Source organism: Ptychodera flava, chromosome 9, assembly GCF_041260155.1.
Source record: "Ptychodera flava strain L36383 chromosome 9, AS_Pfla_20210202, whole genome shotgun sequence".
In the NCBI taxonomy this organism is placed as follows: Eukaryota; Metazoa; Hemichordata; class Enteropneusta; family Ptychoderidae; genus Ptychodera; species Ptychodera flava.
The window spans coordinates 18,617,231-18,640,715 of record NC_091936.1 but is presented as its reverse complement, the minus strand read 5'-3'; the positions used below and the strand labels follow the sequence as shown (position 1 = coordinate 18,640,715).

The following is a 23,485-nucleotide window of genomic DNA, read 5'->3' as shown; positions in this document are numbered from 1 at the left end:
GCTGACCATTAACGTTTATTTATGGGCAAGGGCGAGATGAAAGCCAAAAATTAACGGGCGAGGCTTGCCGAGGCTCGAGCCCGTTAATTTGGCTTTCCTCTCGCCCTCGCCCATAAATAAACGTTAATGGTCAGCGCGGAGTCTGTTATTTCAATTATATTATCAACGAACCCCCAAAAAACGTCAAAATTTACGAAAATTTCCCGTGCAAACGACAACGGGGGCCCCCCAGAACCTGTCAGTGAGTAGTACGCGCGCTGCAAAAATTTTGCAAATCCGGAGATTTTTTGAAAAAGCGTCTAAACTTGGCCCACAAGTGCTCCATTTTATTTTCTAATTGATTATGATCTTTGTACAAATCACAATTTTAGCTGTAAAGTTACTGTGTTTACGATATTATTCATATTCACGGGCATGAAGACAAACCATTACTGTGTATTTGTGGGCAGTCACGTGGTTCAGCTCGACCAATTAAAACGCAATGGACAGGGCATGGTAATATAATATGTGTTGAAGTGCCTTCAGAATGTTTTGGTTCTGTAGCGTAAAACTTTGAGTCAAGCCAGCCTTTTGCAAATGTAAAACCAACTTTCACAGTGGTGGTTGTGTGTGCACCTACTAAAGGGCAAAACAGGAAATTTGGGTCATGAGGTCAATGCGTGCACTTACTGAGAAGATTTGCCGGACCACTTCTGAATCTCACTCTCAGAGTGTGGACATGCTGACCGTACATGTGATACCAGAATGTGACGCATCGGCCACCAGCCAGAGAGGGTACATCAGAGCTCTGCAGATTGGCCGTCAGGTTATTACGCAGCGCCAGCGAATCAACATACACATACCATCCTGTTAACATAAGGAAATCCAAAAAAAATTATGCCTGAATCATCAATATTGAAGTTTACAAAATCACTTTGCATGATAATACTGTTACAGTAAGCTTTTTCATTTGATGAGTAACTTGACTCTCAGTATGTAATTGAGCTCATCTGAGGTGAGGTGTTACTTTGTGTCTTCAACAACATGACCATTATTTGTGAATTGTTAACCACAGTATTTGTACTGTATATGTAGGAAAATATTAAAATGTTCACAACTTAGTAGAATATTTGGAAAGCCGCTCCAAGTACGGTATAACATATTTTTTAACCACAAGATACTTTTTGCTTACTAGAGGATTGAACTTGTTCATATCTTGTAAGGGTTCACTTGTCATTGTATCAAAGTTCTTCTTAGTGTATGAAGGCGGTCATAACGGCAGATTATGTACAAACAACTAAACAACTGCATACCAGTATTCAACCAAGTTTAATCACAATCTGTGCACAGTTTGTGACTTGGAATATGGAAGCACTACATTTGCTTTGCGTGACTCAGGGAACAATTGTGTCACTTTTGGTTCAGCTTAAAGTAATTTAAGAGATATAATCTCTAATAAGACTTCCTCTAAGCCCTCACACCTGAAATCATTGAACTTGGGAGCAGATCAAATCTGAACTTGAGGGGGTTTCAATCAAGGCCAGTAGTAGGGTTAATTTTTAGGGTTAATGGAAAACATTACAGTCTATTAAAAGAGAAGGGGAGGGGGCTTTGAGGAGGTCACTCCTAATCTGTGAGAAAATCCTCACCATCTTTAGTTCCTGTGGTGTGGTCCGCAGGTGGCCCTGTGTTGGACCGTCCTTGATTGCCTTGTTGTCTGGACCAGTCAAGGTCATCACCAGTGATCAGACCATTCTCCTCATTGAACCAGGTACACAGACCATCTTCAAAGTCACAGTCCCATTCACTGGGTTGGAGTGATGGCTGAGGTGCTTCTGTTGCTGGTTGTGCGGTGGGGAGACCTGTTCACAAGTAAGTTATAAAACTCTGGTCGTTTGCATGATAAATAGTTCATGTATAGATATTATGTATAGTGACAGAATTTTCAAGTGTCGATAAAATGCCACTTACTGATTACCACTGCAGCAATGAAATGGTTAACAAAATGCTAGATCTGACTATGCACCACTCAGCCAGTTTTAAAATTCCATCAGTCCATTTGAATGAACTAACCTTATTCGGTCTTTTAATGAGGTCAAAAGGTCAAACAGGGGTGCTTTTGATATGTGCAACCATGATTTTGTGATTTCCATGATATGCCATTGTTGATATTGAGGCTGTCAACAAACCTGCCACACGTCATCATATTTACATCGTGCCAGGCAAGTCCTCCATAGCAGTGTGTGAAGGTTGCAATTTTGAAGCAATGTTCTGTTGCAACTTAAAGAAAATATCAAGAGCTTACTTTTTGGTTAAATGTACCACAGGGCATGAGATTGAGCGAGCGGATCGCTCCGCTCGCCTAGCGCTCGCGCAAATCAAAATCCACGCGAACGATTTTCCGCTCGCGTACGCGTGGCAACTTGGACGGGACTGCGACATGTTCACAGAATGAATGCACTACAAAAAAACTGGCGTCTGAGCACGTGTTCATCATCGGAATGACAGGCTACAGCCTGCAGACTTTCAGCTTCTTTTTTGTAAAAATTAATTAAATTGTAGCGAACATATGAACAAGAGAAACAAAGGCCATGCGTACGTGTGCCAATACCGTGTCTTCTATTTCTAAGCTTTGCTATACACGGTCCCTACAGGGGATTAGCCGTGGCCGTGGCTAGTAAAACTCATCAAATTGTGTTGCTTTATATGCGATGTCTGTACAGAGTACGCAACCAGGACTATATTGAACGTAAGCCTGGCATCTGTCCGGAGCGGGCGCTCCCATAGATCATTACAGGCAATTCATTCAACACGAATTTTGCGATCCTCCTGGATCCTCCCTCATTTGTTCGTACTTATTTTCTTGAAAAGCGTTTAGCTGACTTCATAATTAGGAAGAACCGTATTCTCGATGAATTAGGAGCACAGAGATTTCGACAAGAATTGAATATGCAGTTTGGAGAATATTTGAAGACGTTGATGCACGATCGCCGCTCTCATATTATGCGTACTATGAAAACCTCCTCGGAAATACGGCGCGCAGTTTCTCCGCCGAAAACAGCCGATTTTGAATCCAAAACTTGCACTGATCTTCGTTTTCGAGCACACCCACCTCGCCTAGGTACACGATGTGCTCAGCCGCGCTTATAAACTTAACCAAAGCCTAGTTTTTCTCTCTCTATGCAAGGGAAGCGTTCGTATCCGCGCGGCCATTGTTAATCTCATTCAACCCATGAGCACTCGGGCGAAAACCAGCCTTGCAACAAAAGAGCATCGCGATATCGAACTTCAAATAGAACGTTCTGAGAGGAGTGCAACAAGAGAAAATTGTGAAGTATGTAAAACTTCTGAAGCGATGAAAGAAAAAATTATTTTGTCAACAGAAAATGATCATCGTAGATTGTAATTAGCTAAGAGGTGGTTATAAATAATGTAATTACAGAGTGCTATATCGATAGTGTTACCGGTATATCATAGCACAGCAAGTTGTCTGTATTTTGTGACTTGTCCAGTGATCAGGACTGTATTGCCGATACTGGTTCTTACTATAATAATACTTACATTAAGTTCCTATAACAAACAAATATAACAAAAACAAAAAATAAGAAAAAAAAGTAAAAATAGATATTCTCAATTAGAATGCACAAGACACAATTAACGATTTCATAATTCTTTTTATTTGCTTCACTCTCCCTATGCATTTCAGGGGAGTAGTTTATCACTCCCGTAACACTCCCGCAGATAATTTTAGGAGAGTGATTTTCAGCTCACCAGCGCTTTTTAAATCTCATGCCCTGGTACCAGCGGACTGATGGAGGGTATGTAGGCAAGCTTGTGCAGATATTTAAAACATGTTGCTCAGTCTTTGATATACTGTCATTACACAAATTTCTCTCACGGGAATGACTGATGTAACAACTGGCAATCATGATTTTTAATTGGCATAACACCATGACAAATTTTGTTAGTAATTGGCCTGTCATAAATATAAGGGTGTGAACTGAAAATTCAAGTGAGTCGCCTCTCCATTTATTTAACCTCTTTCAAAAGAAACAGTTCATTTGCAGTTCATTCAAAGTGTCCTCGTTTATTAAACACAGATCTCTGCCATTGTTTTCAAGACCAAAAGAATACCAAATGAATCCATGCTGCCTCAGTTTTGAGGTGTTTCAATGCCAAACATACCATCCTCAGAATATAATGTGACAGTTACGATAATAAATGCAGTACATCAGGAATGGGCAAATCATTTCAGATCACTATTCCAGCCTCAGGATCCATAATGAAAATTTTAGTAAATGTAAATAATTGACGTCTGTTCAGCTACTCTAAACAAAATACTATTACCCATTCACGAAAATATTACAAGCTCAAGAGTTGGGGCTAGTTCATTTGCTCACCCCTGATGAGTGATAGTCTCCCTACTACTCAACTAGTAATCTAAGCTGAAAGATCCGTCGCCTGAGGGCGCTCTATACACTCAGACGGCTCTTTCAGTCTACAAGTAATCCTACCTGAACAAAAGTCAGGATGCAAGACAATGTCATCAACTGCAATGTACGCTGGTGAACCACCGGTGGGAATGTGAGCTTCAAAAGCAAGCTGTTAGATACATAAAAAAGACACTTTGACCAATTATACTATGTTCTCACTTTTATATTATTGCTACAGATTTGAGTTTCTGCATTTCTGAAAATTTTCTTTCAATAGTTTCCAGGAAGTTTCTTGTGAATGATCACGCAAGTTGTGGCAGTTATGAGGAGAAGTGCACTAAAATATCGCTGCAACAGGGTTTCTGAAAGAGCAGCAGCTAGGGTGTCCAAGAGGCCAACATTTCCTTCAAACGGTAATTAATACGTCACTTTGAGATATTTTGATCAGAGTATTTATTTGAAGTACACCAACAATGGAAAAAATTAAAGCTTTCAAAACAAACGTGAGCCATGAGTATTCATCATTGTTTGGGCTCACTCTGATACCTGATGGTATCAGAGGATGTAATTTACAAACCTCATCAATAAAAATGTTATGACAGCATGATATATCACATAAAGGCATAAATCTGGCAAACATGACAGAAATTCCAGCAAGATGTTGTTTTTACCTGGAACTCCACAGTACTGACAAGATTGAAAGCCCCTCTGATCCAGCCAGAACCCTGATTTCCAGACATAGTGAATCTTTCCTCCCTGGATGCAGGGTTTTCACTCTCTAGCCAGAAGACTTTCAGTGTACCAGCATCTAATCAGCATACAGTGACAAACAAGGGTTGCAGGAATGAATTATTTTAATCTGTGTTGCTAATTTGTCTGAGTTAACTTTGTAAAATCCCATACACATCATAATTAGAATCTAGACAATGACTAAAAACCTTCGGGTACTTCACTTGAAAAATTCTAACATGAACTAGGATAAATGAAGAAAATATAAGTTGGTTGGTTGGGAACCTTTTTTCCAGCTCATTGTCTTCGAAAGGAAATCGAAAAAAAAAATTGTTAATTGACAAACCGTTTAAAGATGTGATTTTAAATGTTTTAAGGTTATGGATATCAAATAGGATTGCATTTGGAATTTGGAAACACACCATTACCTGACTAATCAGTGAAGATAGACAATTGTAAAATTCAAGTCACATTTCTGCTTTTAGATTATCAGTCTAGCAGAACAGGCTGGGTATTGATTATTTCAGCATTTGAGAGTGTAGAACACACCAATCAAAGTTCTAGTGATGACAGAATTACTCAAACTATGAATATTGGAAACAACTGTACATTGTTTTTTATCCTTTTATCACTATGGTTTTGCTGAAACGTATTTGCTTCAACTGGTGAATGTGGCTGTGTTTATTGAGAAATAAGGCAACCAGGTGAAGTCTAGATACCTACCATCTCCATACATCTGATAGTAGAATTCAAGACAGGCCTCCTCTGTCTTGTTAAAGTGTTCACTGACGAGATCACCACGGTTACCTATCATGCCGGTCTCTGCAGAATCCACAAGCATATACCATCCTGCAAATACAGAACAAATATTGGTACTTCTTGAACTGTTATTTTTGACTTTCAGATATAAAAATATCTGCCGGTTATGATGATGAGTTCATCGTCCCTTGACGATCAGTCGAATTAGAATCTTCATACAAAGCTGTCTTTACAAGTAGTTCATATTTTTGCTGTAAGTTACACATTAACTGAGCACTGACTTTCCAGAATTGTTGTATAGTTTATACATACATGTATGTTACTTGAGAACTTTCTGGAATTGCTATGTAATTATGATAATGTACAATATAGCTCAAAATTTTCTACAAAGGATGTTTATAGCCATAAATACTATGGACAATGAATCATGAATCAGTTACACTTGCCAAGTGTAATCTTAGATCAATCCAATGGATTGATCTAAGATTTACAGGTAAGCTGCTGCCCAGAGGGACTTCCTGACCTTCCTGTGAGCATGCAACTTTGGACTCTCACCACTGTGTGCTTCAACTGGGATTATCTGGAGAGTTTACTTCACAGGAGGTGCTGTGTTCTGCTCGCTTCTATAAAGTATACTATATGCTTCACTCTGGGGTGTTTGTCTTAAGGTAGTTAGTGGCTCAAAAATGAAAAATTTAAACTTTCCCTCAGATTTTCTTCAAGCAAACTTTCAACTGAACTCTCAAAATCAAGAATCAAAAAGTGGGAGATCACTTTGCAAATTTTGGTACTAGAGAAACAAATTACCTGATATTTACCGATATTTTGAATTCAAAATTGCCGCCATCCCTATGTGGGAAATGAACTTCCAAATTTTCATATAACTAAGCCAGTGACAACTTTATTTACTTAAGAAGCTGCAAAATGAGACTTTGAAGTGATAGGTCAAAAGAACAATTATTATTGTAAAAGTTTGAGAGTTTGAATATCTGTCCCCGATGTGCATTCGACCTTAAATAAGGTTGTTCCTCTAGAAAATCTCTGACTTTCCTTTTTTGTCATAGCAAGGTACACGTAAACACTTTGACAACTACAGTTCAAAATGTCATGATGTACCAAGGCTTTGTAAAACATATTGCACGCTGCTTACCATCACTTCCACCAGTTGTATGATCTGTAGCGGGTCCAGCATATGCACTTGGCATGCCACCAGTGTTCCAAATCCAGTCAAAGTCATCATTGGGATCCAGCACATTCTGCCAGCCACATGTATTGGTTTCAAAGTCACAAAAACCTGAAAATCAGGACAAGAAATATGGTCTCATTATTTATGACAGTAACTGCCATAGATTGACATTTGGACGGTGATTCATTGTAAACTACGAATTCATGTTCACTTTTATAGCAAGTTCAAATTCAAATTCAAGTTGAAACAACTGACAAAATTTAATGCACTTTTATTAATTTGGGTAATATTTAGAATGGCACTGCATGGATGATTTAGTAAATTCAATTGAACTTGCTGGAGACAACCATTTCGGTAAAGAAATTCATCGGAAATTTGACACAAGTTTCTCCTGAATTCAACCTTGTTAATGAGCGATAGCCACTTGGATAAAAGAGGACATAATTGAACTGACATTTACCGTGGTTATTACAGATCTCAAGCTGAAATGAAACATTCTGGCTGGAATGTAAGAACTCTCAGGCCACACTTGCATGATTCGGTGCCATGTACTTCATACATGCAAAGAAGACTTCATGTTTAAAACCATTTCTTTTTGCCATGAGCAAACTTTGGAACGGTTACACTCAGATAATGGTTGAGTCTGCTGCTATAACTTGGTAATCTGGGGGTTGGAAAGACGCTTGGCCAACACGTTCATAATGTGAAAAAAAGAGGAGAACGTTCACGCACCTTCTGGAGGACATTCCCCTGGTATAAAGGTGACATCATCAATTGCTATATCCCCCTTGGAATCAGATCCCCTCTCCCCTTGAATGGATACTCGATAGTCAGTGGAGTGGGAGACAGTCACCTGTCCAAAGTGCCATCGGTTTCCTTGATTAGCTAAAATGCAGAGAAAGTTTCACATGCAGGTGAAACAATGTCAACATTCAAGTGACTTGTGAGAACTGTGTCATACTTTTTTTTAAATACTGAATGCATGGATGGAGGAACCTTGGACCTGAACAAAGGCTTTCTACTAGTACTAGACATTTTTCAGGCTCACAGTGACTTTCACAAAAATTCTGTGTCCAGCTAGGAGGTCAAGGCTGGAGTTAGTCCAATGGCTAAAGATTGGGCAAGGTCACCCTGCAGAATGCACCTCAATGGTCACATTAGTTGTTGAAGCTGTCAAAGGTTTTTAAATGGAGAATATTTGCTGCACTACCACTGCAGGCCAATTACAATCTATGCTGTCACAGATAATGTACCGGTAGTGTTCTTTGGGGGTATGTGGCATGGAAACAGTGGTTAACTGAACACAACTTGAATGTGGTACATACATTAGCACACTTATTGGTATTGGCAGACAGCAAACAGAATCTTATCTTAGCTAGGAAAATATTCATTGTCTCAACCATCCTATTCCAGTGGTTCAACTTTGCCCAAACCTATTGGTATCAATGACGATTAAGGACCTGTTTGCTGGGGATGGCCGGTGAATAGATTAGAAAGCCACATACTGTGTCTGGCCCACACTTGCTTAAGATCTCCAGTTGATTCTGTCAAGATGTTGATGCTCAGTGTACCGATGTCAACACCGTACATGTGATACCAGAACTGAAAACAGTCCGTCGTTCCTCCCGGTAACACCATGCTGTTAATTCTTGCCTTGTCTCCACGCAATGGCAATGGTAATACACTTGACGTTTCGATGAATGCAAAGAAACCTGGTTTGCAAGACAAAACATTGATTGATGAAGAATGCGTGTGTCAAATATACAACTAAGGAGCACTAAATTGTCTACACTACTTTTCTGTTTGTGTGGACTCATTTCCAAGCCTGTGGAGTGAAAGCAGTTTCAAACGTTTTGTTTTTGTGAGAATCCAACTTAACTTTTCATCTTGAATTGGAGTTAAAAAAGGGTATAGTATCTACCATTTGAATTTCATACATGGGGATAATCTTAGGCATTTGTTTCTTAACTTGATTACAAAAGAGAAGTGTTCAAAAATAAAGTTCGCACAAAAAGTTTGCACAAAAGTTTCAACTTTTCTATTTTGAGTGTGTATAACCATAACAATGACAACATTGTAAATGTCCGATACATATTTGTGGGTGATAAAAACACAAAACAAACCAATAAAGACAGGTAATAAATGAAAACACATTAGTAGCAAAATAACATGTACAAGCAACAGTCACAGAATATAATGATTGAAAACCTTGTATTTTTGCAGAGTCCCCGGTGCTGCCAACCATGGTTTAGTCCAATGTCAGTGTAACAATGACATACTGGTAGTTTGGCCTTCACACTGTGACATGGGGGTAGACGGTTAAGATTAAGTTTTATCAAATTTATATAAAGTGGTTGTACCAGGGGTGAAACCTGGGTCTACAGCATCTGGACTCAGCACAGTAGACATAGACAAGACCTGTAGGGAACCTTGACATCCCTACAGTAAGGATGATTTTATAACCAACCCACTGATATCCTACCCATGCCATGTAAGAATACATACCTTGATCTGTGCCTGTTGTATGATCTACCTCTGGTCCTGTACCACTAGAGGGCGTGCCGTCACTTCCACGGAGCCAATTGAAATCATCATCTTCTGCCTGCTCCCAGTAGCAGAAATCAGTTTCAAAGTCACAGTCCACTGTTTTTGTAGAGACAAGAATCATTGCAATGAATCATCACTCAACATTAATGCATTTTAAAAACAAATATTTCATTGCACACCATGCATAGTGTTTTTTTTTCCTTTTGAATAAGTTATATTTAAATGCCAGTGCACAGTAAAATAACTATGGCCACACATCTTGTGAAACCAAAGTGTTAAATTTATATTAAAATTAATAACACTATATGTTTTACCATACATGTATCTCTGTCAAAGATGATGCTACAAACCCACCTCCATTGTGTTGTAATGATAGCAATCATGGCCACTTACTTGTTGGCGACTCACAAGCGCCCTCTGTGACACTGATATCATCCACTGCAAGTGTACCTCCATTGGTTTCACCCATCACGGCCTCAAAGTGGATCTAAATATTTCAGATATTGGAAATATTGGTAAGTCAAACTAGACTGTAAAATCTATTTGAAGACAAACCCTGGTATTTGTAATTGTATATGGACAAATATCAGTATGTAGTCTGAAATAAACTATAATTTTATTCAGATAAAAGTTCAAGAACTTACGAAGCTGGTAGTTGTAACTTTTGATTATTTTTTTACAATAATTTTTGTTTTGTATGTTTGTCCCCAAAAGCATGGTGAAACACCAATTATTTGGCTTGTCCACATGGTGTCTACATGATTGTGTAAAATATCCAATTATTGTTTTACATTTGAATTCTGATCTCGACAAGAATTCATTCGTCAACAATGACAAAGTTATCTATACCCGGTACACATACAGCCTGAGTTGACAAGCTCAACTTAGCAAGTGTTTGGCAGTAGGACAAGAAACTGTAATTCACATACAAAAATGGTTACAGCTACTGGCCCTTTGCAACATGAATCAGCAATCAATAATTCTGACCTGCCATTGTCCCTCGAATGCAAAGGTATGGTGTGCCTCTAACCACATGTTTCTCTGAGTGTAAAATCGAGTCCACTGCAGTGTCTCCGGGAAACCCAATCTCTGTGTGTACATGTTGAGTCTGTACAAGTGTGGTCCCAGCATGTGGTACCAGAACCTGACACAGTATTCCTGCTCTCCAGTGTGCGTCTGTGGGTAGGTGGTGATCCTGGCCCTTTCATCTAGACTTGCTTCTGCCGTGTTGATATAAATGTAGGACCCTGCAGTACAAAGAATTCTTGGTATGAAAAATGTGAAGCAACTCTAATCAGGGGTTGATTTGATAAAAAATGAACTCTTTGAAGCCAGATTCAGTTGTTGACTTTTGGGCCAAAAAATATACTTTTGTTTCTCATCCTAGGGCTCTTAAGAAATACCATTACAAGGTTTTTCATATTTTTGAGCTCACAGGAGTCAGCTGCTGACATAAAAATAATTAAACAAAGATATTTATTTGTAACAATAATTCTTATACAGTAACTTGGCAAGATGATGACATTAAGTTCACTGTTCACAAATGAGCAGAGCGTAACAGTGATCCTTATAAATATTTACATTTTCTGCCCTCAGTAGTACACTGTCATTTTTATACGTAATATTTTCAAGCGAGGGCTTATGCACGTAATCTAGATCTAGCTGTTTTCAGAGTGTAGAGAACATTACAAGCTAATGGAGGCAGAGACACAGGTGTGGTGAAATAAAAATGTTTTACAAAACATATCTGTTTACCGTCAAATTTGGTGTGATCATATCCCGGACCAGTTTCAGGCGACGCACCGCGGCTTGAGTCGTCCAGCAGCCAATCAAACTCGTCGTATCCAACACCTGCCTGCATCCAGCCACACCAACCATCTTCAAAATCGCAGGTCAGCTCTGAAAAAGAGTGCCAATATCAGAAAGGAATGTGATTATCAGATCAAGAAATGATGAGCATGTCATCGGCAAGACTGAATTTTTGAGCTGTAGCACATTTGGCCAGTAAAATTTCCGCAATCAGACTGGTTAATATGAACACACCAGGAATAAATTACTGGTGTGATGTACTGACAGTAGTTTCTTATTGAAGAAAAAAATTACCGTCAATGACGCTGTACCTTCTCTAAGTGTGGCCAGGTCAGGTAATTGGTTGTTGGCATGGAGTTGTTTGTAAATAGTTGATGATGTAGGGGCATGAGGTGGGATATGGACCCAAAGAACCCAAAAGATGATTAAATACATCAATCAAAAAAATTCTAAGCTACAGTATAAATGCCTAAAGATAGTTCAATGTGGGAAAAAAGTTAAATAATTCAGAAATAAGAATTAACAGTCCAAATAGTAATGACGCACTTCCCTACTGACCTGAGTGCATGTGATATACACAACCTGGCATCTGTAAATTAAATGTATACCAAGTGATCATTTTAAGTCACTTTTAACTGTTTTTAATGGATTTTCCAAAGAGTCCTGTGGAAATGATGAAAAACGCTTATCTTATCTTATCTTATCTTCCTCATGGCTGATAATTGTCATAGTATTGAAAAAAAATTGAAAGTGAAGAAATTACTGTTTTTAATAGGCATATTTTCCTTGAAATACATGACCGTGTAAAGAATATATGCTAAAAATGTTTAAGAGTAAATTTCTTTTCAAAAAATAATTTAATCTGTGACCAAAGGATTTTTATTCTTTGAGTTTACAAATTCACACATTGCAATTTGTTCAATCATCTTGTGCAGTGCAAAATTTATAAAATGACTGAAAAACAAAAAAAATTGGCAGAATTACTGTCTTTGTGATGTAAAATTATGGGTTGACATCACGATAATTGTTAATCTGTTCGGAGTACTACTATACTTTAATTAAAAAAAGAAAAGTTCATGCAGAAACGGTAACATATATTGTCAGCAATGTAGTGTTAATTTTGACTTTACATCAAAATATGCCTTTGCCGGATACCAAATATATAGGGCGAAATATTAAAATCAGCCATGTTCAGCAAAATCCACACAACAGCATTGATCCTTTTCTAATTTGATTTGATTTGCTTATGTTATCCTTGTATGACAGTGAGTACAATATGGAACTTGAACACAACACAGTGAATAAGTGTGCTGTAAATGAAATGGTGTGGCTGCATCCACATGCAGCAATAGGAGTGCCTTTGTCTCTCACCCCTCATTCCAACCTGTCCCATCCCTGAAAAAATAGTTTGGTCTTATATTTATAATGTTAATAATTTCTGTATTTGTTAAAATGTGCGCATCTCAAAACTTTTGATCATAAACATCATTGTTTTTTATAGCTGACCAGTCAGTTAACCTGTTTATTTTGAATATTTGCGCATTTTTCCTCAGTATTTGACATTTTCAGAATACCTTCAATCTGTCATTTTCTAAATGTTTAAATGCTCCTTTGTGTGGTCAAGCTTTCCACAAGCATCAAATGTGGTACTTCATATAGGAAGGTCTGCCTCTAGAGGGCGGGCATCATGAACAGTGTTTGTTAGTTATTTCCTCCACATAAACTTCTAATTGTACTGTAAACCATGGAGGTAGTACTACCTCCATGTGTAAACATTGAACATGGCCGACGTCCGATTTTCCTGTCTAAAACGTTCACTCTATTTCGTTCATATGACTCTGAAACTCCAGGAAACGATTGGGAAGAAAGAGTTATCTTGAAATATTGAGGTACTCGCCGATATTTTGCAAAATCAAATGAGAAAAAATGCAAGGAAAATGCCGACAGGCTTACAGTTACACAATGACCGTTTTCAGACTCAGAGGCATATGATCATCTGCAGTTTATGCAACAGGCCATATCACGTGAGGCCATGAGGGGATATCCACGCAACTCAGTACCAAACACTAGTGCACACAGAGTGAGCAAACACAAAGTGAGTACCCCTAACGTCAGCTCAGTAGTCTGTAATAGATCGTAGTCAACTAAGAAACCTTGGAGAAAGGCTTAACACTGTGGCTATGCCGCGAAGTCCCTTTTGATTTTTGTCACAGCTCGAAATCGTTCTCCTACACCTCAACCTGAGCCATAAACACCCCCACCAGTTTATGATATGACCCATCACAATAGCATGACGTCAATGGATCTTGACAGACGGAAGTCTTGACAGACGGAAGAAGTTGACACCAGCATACTGGTTTTCAACTCTAATACCTTCTCTGTCTATAAATAGACACGAGAAGGTAAAAAATTACTGCTCAAAAATAGAATGTCCTCAGTTCTGTTTACAATCATTTTTCATCTGTCCACAGCCTGGGCTGGTGGTACACTCATTCTTGGTTTAAGACTACTTCACCGATGCCATGAGTATCAAGGCCCCAAAACGCAGAAAATTGGAGGAAATATTTCCTCTTGACAAACTGACACTCACGGTCTGCATTGGGCGGTACATCACCAGGATGACAGTTGACAAACTCAATGTGATCGACGGCAGCGTCATTAGCATCACCAGTAATGGTACCAAGGACAGGGTATGATTCTATGTCAATCTGGTGCCAGAAAAGAACAGTGATAAACATTTTACACATTCATTGTCAAGACTTGTCAAAGCACCAACACGTTATTGCAAGGAATCTATAAAGATTATAAACCTCATTCTACATGACTGTGAATCAAGATAGAAAATAAACAGGTTTACATTCAACAACAAGCCATTTCCCAGTCAAACAAAAACCAGGAAAATTTGCCGTAATTTTATCTTAATGTAATACCAATATCAATCAAAGTAAGACTTAAGTGGACACCATGAGCTGAAAAGAATGCTGCATACTAATGGTTCAGGTGAACACAGGTGATTCATGGCCGTTGTGCCTGTCCAAATTCAGTGCTTCAAGCTTTGATATTTGGCCTTATAACAGAAAGTAATTCATTAATATGCAATTAACACAATTACTATGATATGTCACACTCATCAAACTTCAACCATCATGACCAAATGTTAAAATTTGACGTAGCGTCTAATATACAGTAATTTTATTAAACATGCAAATGACTTGCAATCTGTAGGCCAAACCCACCCAATGTTTATCATAGTTAGACACTACAAGAGTTAGAGTGCCTGCATATTTACATCAAATTTGGTTCTAGTTCTCATTATAGCCCCTTGCACATAGTCATCAATTATGCAAATGACATGTAATTATGCAGGCCACACCTATCAAAACAAATTAGATATAGATCTTCCCATGATCATGCTATGCACCAAATTGTATGACATTTTGACCATTGGTTTTGGAGTTATAACTGGAACAAAGTCCATCTATGGATGGACAGAATGACACACACACACACACAAACAGACACTGTGTCTACATGGACACCATGTGGACCGGTGGCCAATGGTGTCCAAAAATAAAAGCGTTATACTTTTACTAATACTTTGCTCCACAAATCTATAATGTTCTGTGTTTAATCAAGAATGAAAAAAAATGTTTATAATTGTGTACATATTTCAACTACAAGAGAGAAGTACCTAAAATTTACTTGTGCTTGTAATTCAATTCTATGGGAAAAACTGAATTTTTGACTTTGAATAAAACAAGGTTTGTAAAAAGTAAATTTAAAATCTGTCCATCAGCTGAAAAAATGTTCAAGCAAGCTAGTGAACTGCAGAGAACTGTAATATTTCAAGTAAGCAAGACATCTGCCCCTGTGCAACAGTCTGCCATCAACTTGTTCACCCCCATTCCCTGTAAACAGGCTAAAAATCACCATTGATAACAACTGGTTTGGGTCAAACCACAGCAGTGAAAGGGTTAATGATTCCTCTCAACGGTCCAATGGGAGCAGGAGTCAGCTATATGCATTGGCAGTTAAACACTAACCCTGTAGCCTGCTTGATGTCCGCCAAGCATAATACGTGCTTGATGCCATTGGTTACCCTGATCTCCAGTCACAGTGAACAGCAGAGCCAAGTCTTCAAAGGTGGTTCCGTTTTGCAGGTATACAAAGATAGAACCCGTGTCTTCACCGTGTAAGTGATACCAGAAATCCATTTCACATGCCGCACCCATGGCACCAAGTATGGGGGATTCCAAGAAGGCTCCAAAATAGAACTGGGAATTGTCACTTTCAACCAACATGTAATGACCTGTGGAAGAGTGGTTCAGAGAATGAGTATTTGACTGAATCACAGTCACATCTCCTAACATTGCTACTACCCTGTGATAAAAGTTAAAAGACAATATCACTGTTTATTTTAAATGTTGGCTATAATTAAACTAATGCACATAAACTGACATTATGTCAGTAAGGGCGAAGGGCAGGAGGTAGGGGTTCAAGGTCAACTATTTATTTCAATGTCAATGAGCTATGAAGCCAAAGTCTGACAGTCAAGGCCCACAGAGGTGAATACAAAGAGGAAGCCTCATGCCCCAACACAGTCAACTCATGGACTTGAATCCAGCCCTGATGCTAAAATAACACAAGCATTATTGTTGACCTAAACTTTTTGAACAAGAAAATTGGACAGAGCATTGACGTCCAAATAATGCTTTCATGGCAGTCAGTTTATTGCATGTAAATCTGAATCACATGGGTGTTTTCCATTTTATCTCGGAAAGGAGAGTTCATCATTTCGACCGTGTTTCACAACACCAGATAAAACAAGTGTTGATTGACTCAGAAAATTCAACATCTTGATCTATGTAGAGAAAATGCTCTTAAGGCAATGTGACACAGCTGGCGGTATTGGAGAACACAATTTTATTGGTCATGATAGATTGCACTTGAAAACTAATCAAACTTTGTATAAACCTGCATCATTTTCTTGTGTTATGAGAAAACTAACCTCTATCATTTCCGGTTGCATCAGTTTCCGGTGCAAAGATGGATTCTGAACTTCCGGCCTGGAAGTGCTCCCAACTGTACTGACCGTTACTATTGTCAAACCATCCACACTGACCATCCTCAAAGTCACATGTCCCTGTGAATGAACAACACGAAGTACTTAGTATACACTTACTATACATGCATAGTATGCATTTTCGGAGTAATGAGTGACACAGCGTGCAGTTCAACTGGTCGCCAATCTTCAAGCGACCCTTATTAAACTTATGTATACACTCGGAAGGAGAAGAAAAAAAAGCCCTGGTCAACCTGCAGTGCTGGGTAGGAGTGTGAGTGTGCCAAAATATTGGGTTAATACAGATCACTTGAAGTTTGGAGAAGAGTTGAACTGCCTTGTATTTACTTGACACTATTGCTACAGTCTTGGCATGTTCCTGCCCTCCGTTTATGACTTCTAAATTGTTGTGGTTAGACTGACTCTCATTGCAACACTATTTAGTAACACAGTTTGGGAGAACAGGTATGGATGAACAAACTTGACCAACTATCAGGGACACCATAAGATTGTGCAAGGAGTTCACATTTGTTGAAGTAATCGTTTTGGTCTGCAGAATACACAGGAAAAGTTATCAGAATAAAATTCATTCAGAAAAGAGCGTAAATTATTTCCTGATTTCACAGAACAGATGTACAACACACTGAGGATGGCAGTTTACATCAGGGTAGAAAATCATATTAGATACCCCTGTACATTGAAATCTTGAAACTCTGTCAAATGGGCAGGTTAGAAAATTACTTTAACCCTTTCACCCCCATTTCCCTGTATGGAGGTCCAGATTTACCATAGAAAACAATGGGTTTGGACCATGGTGGTGAAAGGGTTAAATTTAATTGAACACCGACAGATATGTGAAGTTAATTTCCTGTGTGGGAAGCATTTACAATTTTACCATTAGAAGCAGTTTCTACCTCAAGCACATTTTAAAATGTAGTTTCTAAACACACATTTACCTGGTTATGCTTCTGTCAGGTGATACAACTAATTGGATTAATTAAACCTCAAAAATCGACAGCACTTATTTCACTCTTAAGACTGTGGCATGGACAGTTCTCAGACTATCTGCTACGCTACAACACATAGTAGATGATGTTCGCTGACTGTTCAATGAGACACATACTTGTTTCGACTAGATACTCAAAAGACTACTGAAAGCTTATATCTTTGCTCACCTTCCACATGTGTTAGACACCTGAGTGTATATTTTCCAGAAGTTTACTCACCGCATACGCCCTCATCTGAGTTGTCTCCGCAGTCGTCTTGGAAATCACAAACCAAAGACTGATCAATGCAGTTTGCATTATCACAAGTGAACTGTTCACCACAGGGGTTTGGTTCAGGAGATGGTGGTGTGACTACGGGCAGATCAACCAATGTTACAACACAGTCTGGAGTGAATGAGATGTCATCGATGGCAATGTATCCATCCATACCAGAACCAACAACAGCTTGGAACAAAATCTGTTCAAAAAAGAAGTAAAATGTCTTTAATTTAAGTGTGAAACTACCTGATAAAGTGCATGTAATCATAACAATATTAAACTGACCCTGTTCAACATACATGATGATAGGCTGTATATATAGCAGCAAAAATATTTGGGCAAGCAGCTGGGAATTTTGTTAAATTTCAATTAAATTCGCTATCAGTATTTCTGTACAAATTCAGCAAATTTGATTTGCAGTCCAGCATACCACATTTGATTTTGTGCAAACGAAAGCCTTGAATCCTAGGTGTTGGTTTTAAGTCTATATACTTCATATAAAGCTGAATGTAAGAACACCAGGAAACTCAAAAGCTGCTTGGTTAAATCTTCAGTGTACAATATGCCAATACCAATACTACCAATGCCAATACTGCTATACTAACACATACATAGAAAATATTGTCCCAATTAGTAATGAAAGTAAATATTGTAATGTATTGCTAACAACAGCTTACTCTTGATTGCATCCATTACAGACTACTAATATTTCAAATCTTTCCTATTATATTTTAAATATTTAAATAAAAATACTAACTTTTGGATCACCATACAATATGTACAGTATGTACGGTACTGTCTGCTAAATGTGTACATTGTATTTAATTTTTAGGTAAAACGTGCATCAGGGACAGATATTCAGACTCTCAAACTTTTACATTTTTGTTTCTGATATACCAGTTATGGGGGTAAACTTTTTACTGGCTTAGTTTTTCGAAATTTGAAAATTGTTTTTTTCTCAATAGAGTTAACACAGGAATGGTGGCCATTTTGAATTTCAAATATCAATAAATCTTGAGTAATTTGTTTCTCTAGTACCAAAATTTGCAAAGTGACCCCAAGTTTTATTTTTGATTTTGAAAAAAAACAGGTTGAAAGATTAATTGAGGAAAGCTTGAGTAAAAGTTTAAGTCTTTCACTTTCAAGGAGCATACCACCTTAATATCAGAAAGTTTTAAGGAAGAATTTACTATGACCTTAGCTCTGGCTGTCTACCGATGCAAATGAAAGATTCGTGCAAATCTACACCTACCTGCCAGTTATTATTGCTGTTCACCTGTACCTCTACTCTGTGCCAATAATCCCCACCATTGCCGGTGGCAGTAAAGACAATGTCATCAGGGTTGATGTAACCTTCGTACGGACGCAGATACACATTAAGTGTTCCCGCACTGCTACCAAGCATGTGATAGTAGAATCTCAACTGTGGAATGCAAAGTGGTAAAGACTGTTATTATACCTTTATATTAAAAATATAACCCAGTCAAATTTTTCAGATTTTCCCCAAAATTTTGATCAAAAACTGTAGCCATTAAACAGTGATGTCCGTTTGGTCCAAAATTATCCAAAACAATACAGAAAAATTCATAAAAATTGGTAAAATGTTACAATAAATTTTGGTGGGAAAAACTACAGCACTGAAAAGGTTAAAAAGAGTGGATCCAGGAGATAGTCGAATGTCTGCTAGGGCTTTACATCAAAAAACTACTCCAGTAACCGTAATCCCTTACCATAACCCTAACCCTACCTTAATCTTTACCTAATCCTGAAATGGACCCCCTCATTGATGTCATTGGACAACGGATCCTGTAACCGATGTTATTTGACAACTTGCTACCAATTTGCTGTGAGATTCTTTAATAATTTTAGTGTAACAGTAATAATTGGTTTAAAATTGGCATCATTTGGCCAAACACACTTCAAGGATTTTCCCCTTGAAAGAAATGCACTGATTTACATGCCAGTGTCAACAATACTCATCTCAATTCTGTGCCAATATAAAGGAACCATTTTATTTTGCACAGAATTATACAGTCAAAAACAATTGGACTGTCAAATTCATTAAAATGACTTCACATACTAAACAATAAATCTTCATGTAAAGAGACTTACATGGCAGTTGTTATTATGTGTCGGCAGGTAATTTTCACTTCTGAAGAGGGCCATATCACCAGCTCTACGTGGAATGCGAGTATCGGCATAGACGTAGTGACCAGCCGCTGTACGAGTGGTGTGATCGCGCCCTGGTCCTGTGTAAGTTCCCAGCAAGCCTTGCTTTCCACTCTCACGCCACCAATCAAATGTAGCGTACTGTGAGTCAGGCTGGCCTCCATTGTGATAAATACGTTTTAAATTACACCAGTACTCGTTGCCAGGTTGTTCAAAGTTACAGCCTGTGTAGTCATCTGTCATGCAGGTAAAGGAATTAATTAACCCTTTGAGCACCAAAATCAATTTTTGTTGCCTTTAAAAATATACCCTAGTCAAATTTTTTTCAGATTTTTGACAAAATTTTGATAAAAAAGTGAAGCCGATGAAATGTGATGACCATTTGGTTCAAAATTATCAAAAAAATACGGAAAAAATTCACAAAAATTTGTAAAATTTGGCACTAAAATTTTGGTGGGAAAAATTACAGCACTCAAAGGGTTAAGGTAGTGTGAGCCTTGAAAGTGAAAGACTTCAACTTTTGCTCAAACTTTCCTCAATGAAACCTTCAACCACTCTCTTACCAAAGCAAGAATAACGATCGGGGGTCATGGTGAAAAGTTTGGTATCAGAGAAACAAATCACCTGTCATTTACTGATATTCAAAATTCAAAATGGCCACCCTCCCTGTTCTGAACTCTATGGGGAGAGATACAATTTTTGATTTTCCACCACCCAAATCAGTGAAAATCTTTCTTATTCCAAGAGCTTTAAAATGAGCTCACATAAGTGGTAGATTAGAAAAGAGCTGCAACCATGTCTTCAGTTCCGATGTTTTGTTTTCAACTCCTTTTGTTGAAATTAAAGTCAATCATCAAAGTTTGCAATACATGGATGTACATCTGGAAAAGCATCTAGCACTGTGTTCACTTAAAATTAAACATGAACTGCAGATGTGAGTATTTTTATACAGTATCAATGGGCATTTTATGCAAGATGACATTATTGACATACCACAGTCTTTTTCATCCGATCTGTCTCCACAATCATCGGCCTCATCACAGAGTTGGTTTTGTTCTACACAGCTTCCTCTGTCACAGTGATACTGACCAGCGTCACACTGCTCCTTGATTTCTGAAAATCATGGAAAAGGGGAAGAAATATGTTGCCAGCAAAAATAATTTGAATCCTTTGCAATATTTTTGCCTCAGTACAGTATATAAAGCACAATAAGGCACTCAGCATGACAAAACTGTTTCTTTAAGTTTTATTTTTGTCTTTGAAGAACTGTGGAAAACTCTGTCTTGCTTTCTTTCCACGGCTCATCTGTCTGTGTTCTGTAATGTGCTGTACTGCTATGGTAGCCTGCTATATCAATCCCTTGCTGAATAACTTGGCGCCTCTATTGTACACAGAATCAAAAACATTAAATGACTTGCAGTTATGATTTTACGACATATCAATAAATCTTGTCCATCTTCAATGAGAAAATGCAATCCAAAATTACATTTTTAACGTGTAGGTGATTTTACATCCCATTAGACCATTTTTATTTAGACACATAGACGACAAATTACATGTATGTCATCTACCTGGCATCTCACAGTTGACCATTTCAATATCATCGATGGCGATGTCTCCGTACACACCAAAGCTCCTTGCAGCCGAGAACAAGACCTGTGTACAAAGCACAACCAAACTTGTAATGTCCCTTTTGCGTCAAGACATAATCTTGTTAAAATCTAAGTTTGAAACCTAGAGCTTGAGAAGCCATAATGACATATAGGACAACCACTTGAAATCAAGGAATGAATCAGTTCGGGAATCCTATCCCGAATTAGGTACAGCCGCCTGATTGGACCTTGACCAGACATAGTAGAGGGCTTGATAAAACCAAAGTCCCTCCACCACTGGATGGAGTGAATGTGATACAACCCTGGAGAGTGAGACACTTGACTGAGACCAATAGCATATAACAATACAAAACAAATACATACATATGTCCAGTAAATGTTCAAATTAATTGATAACAACAATGTTGATAGGAAAACTTCTTTACAAATATATCTGAAATACATTACTTGAACTAATGCAGCTGTTTATGTCTTGCCTTAGGAGACTTAGTACAACCTTGAAACACTAACATGATTCTGTATGCATTTCATTTCTGCATATATTAAAATATTGATGTCTACAAAGTGTTGGTATCCATCTTTCGACACAATATGGAAGATATCTCTCAAAGACACACTTCATATCCTCTTTTGACAGAGCGCCCTCAAGTGACAGATTCATCAGTCTACTCATAGTAGTCTAGTTTGGACATTTCTCTTACCATAAATGCTGAGTTTACTCTTCCGATAGCAACAGCACCTAGTTGCCACCTGTCACCTTGGTTACCAGCCAGATGCCAGAATCGACTCTCAAGGTTTGTTCGGAGAATGAACACATCCAGGAATCCAATGTCTATGCAGAATGTATACCACAATGGTTATTTATACTGCATATATCAATATTTTAGGTAAATACATACAAACAGATGTATTTGACCCCTGGAAGGTTAAATATAAGTTCAAACTATACCATTTTCAGGCAATGGCCTCAAAAACACTAAATAGAAAGTTCACCTGTCAAATATGAACGGAAATTCACAGTAATTCAAATTACACCATCTAAAGTAACTGATCACAAAGGATAACAAACTGATTACATGCTGCTTGTCTTTTCGATCAATGACATAAAAAACATCTTGTTTTACGATATGTTTTCCATATATGACTTTGAAACATATTTCTAGATTATAGTTTGAAGCTGTATTTGGTAATATTCTCAAAGATCACCAAAACCAGACCATAGCATTCATTGTACAGTGGTGATCCTTCATCTAGAACAAAGATAATACAAAGATATCTTTACTACTTCTTGGGCCTGACAAATGACTTTCTGTTAACGTAACAGAACCTTGTTTGCAAGACTTACGAGTAGTGGGAGGAGAAATTTTGTTTGAATTCTTAGTAACCTAGGGAGTCCACTCATACCATCAATTTTATTTAGAGTCCCCTAAGAAAATCCCTTTTAGTTCACAAGCAAAGGTGTGTCCACTGATCTTCAGTCGTCCAGCCTTATTCTGCTCCTTAGCTGGGTCAGTTTTAAGATTTCAAACTCACCCTGTCCATACATGTGATACCAGAACAACATCTCACAATTTGGACCGGTCTCTTTCAACAATCCACCTCTGAGTACAGCTGTACTCAGCGCATTGCCTTCTTGGGCTTCTACTGCCATGTACCAACCTGTTGGGAAGAAGCAGTTGCACCGTTACCGAACAGACGAGAGTTAGGTACGTCTATCTATCACAAACTGTAACCACCTACCACTAAACATAACTACCAATGAACCTATGATCAACAAATTTAGAATAGTCACCACTACTATGGAATCTGGTTAGCTATTTCTTCATTCACTGGCAATTCATTGAACCATGTGCAGATGGACTAAGTGACACTATTGTTGCTCAAGAAGCTGATACATCACAACACTGGTTCCTTTTAAACGCTAAGTGTTCTTA

The 23,485-nt window shown here is 38.1% G+C and overlaps 1 protein-coding gene across 1 annotated transcript in view; it reads right to left on the bottom strand.

Annotated features, from left to right (window-relative positions):
- Positions 1-23,485, bottom strand: part of LOC139141195 (MAM and LDL-receptor class A domain-containing protein 1-like) — a 62,387-nt gene that overhangs the window by 35,138 nt on the left and 3,764 nt on the right. Inside the window, exons 6-27 of the mRNA XM_070710819.1 lie at positions 23,085-23,210; positions 22,253-22,383; positions 21,510-21,594; positions 20,932-21,051; positions 19,882-20,174; positions 19,022-19,192; positions 17,731-17,968; positions 16,451-16,585; positions 15,486-15,751; positions 14,033-14,150; positions 11,389-11,532; positions 10,621-10,880; positions 10,027-10,120; positions 9,592-9,729; positions 8,592-8,798; positions 7,819-7,971; positions 7,051-7,194; positions 5,865-5,990; positions 5,084-5,220; positions 4,494-4,581; positions 1,629-1,841; positions 670-846 (exon numbers count right to left, since the gene is read on the bottom strand). Coding sequence (XP_070566920.1) covers positions 670-846; positions 1,629-1,841; positions 4,494-4,581; positions 5,084-5,220; positions 5,865-5,990; positions 7,051-7,194; positions 7,819-7,971; positions 8,592-8,798; positions 9,592-9,729; positions 10,027-10,120; positions 10,621-10,880; positions 11,389-11,532; positions 14,033-14,150; positions 15,486-15,751; positions 16,451-16,585; positions 17,731-17,968; positions 19,022-19,192; positions 19,882-20,174; positions 20,932-21,051; positions 21,510-21,594; positions 22,253-22,383; positions 23,085-23,210 — 3,564 coding nt within the window. The remainder of the gene's footprint in view (positions 1-669; positions 847-1,628; positions 1,842-4,493; positions 4,582-5,083; positions 5,221-5,864; positions 5,991-7,050; positions 7,195-7,818; positions 7,972-8,591; positions 8,799-9,591; positions 9,730-10,026; positions 10,121-10,620; positions 10,881-11,388; positions 11,533-14,032; positions 14,151-15,485; positions 15,752-16,450; positions 16,586-17,730; positions 17,969-19,021; positions 19,193-19,881; positions 20,175-20,931; positions 21,052-21,509; positions 21,595-22,252; positions 22,384-23,084; positions 23,211-23,485) is intronic.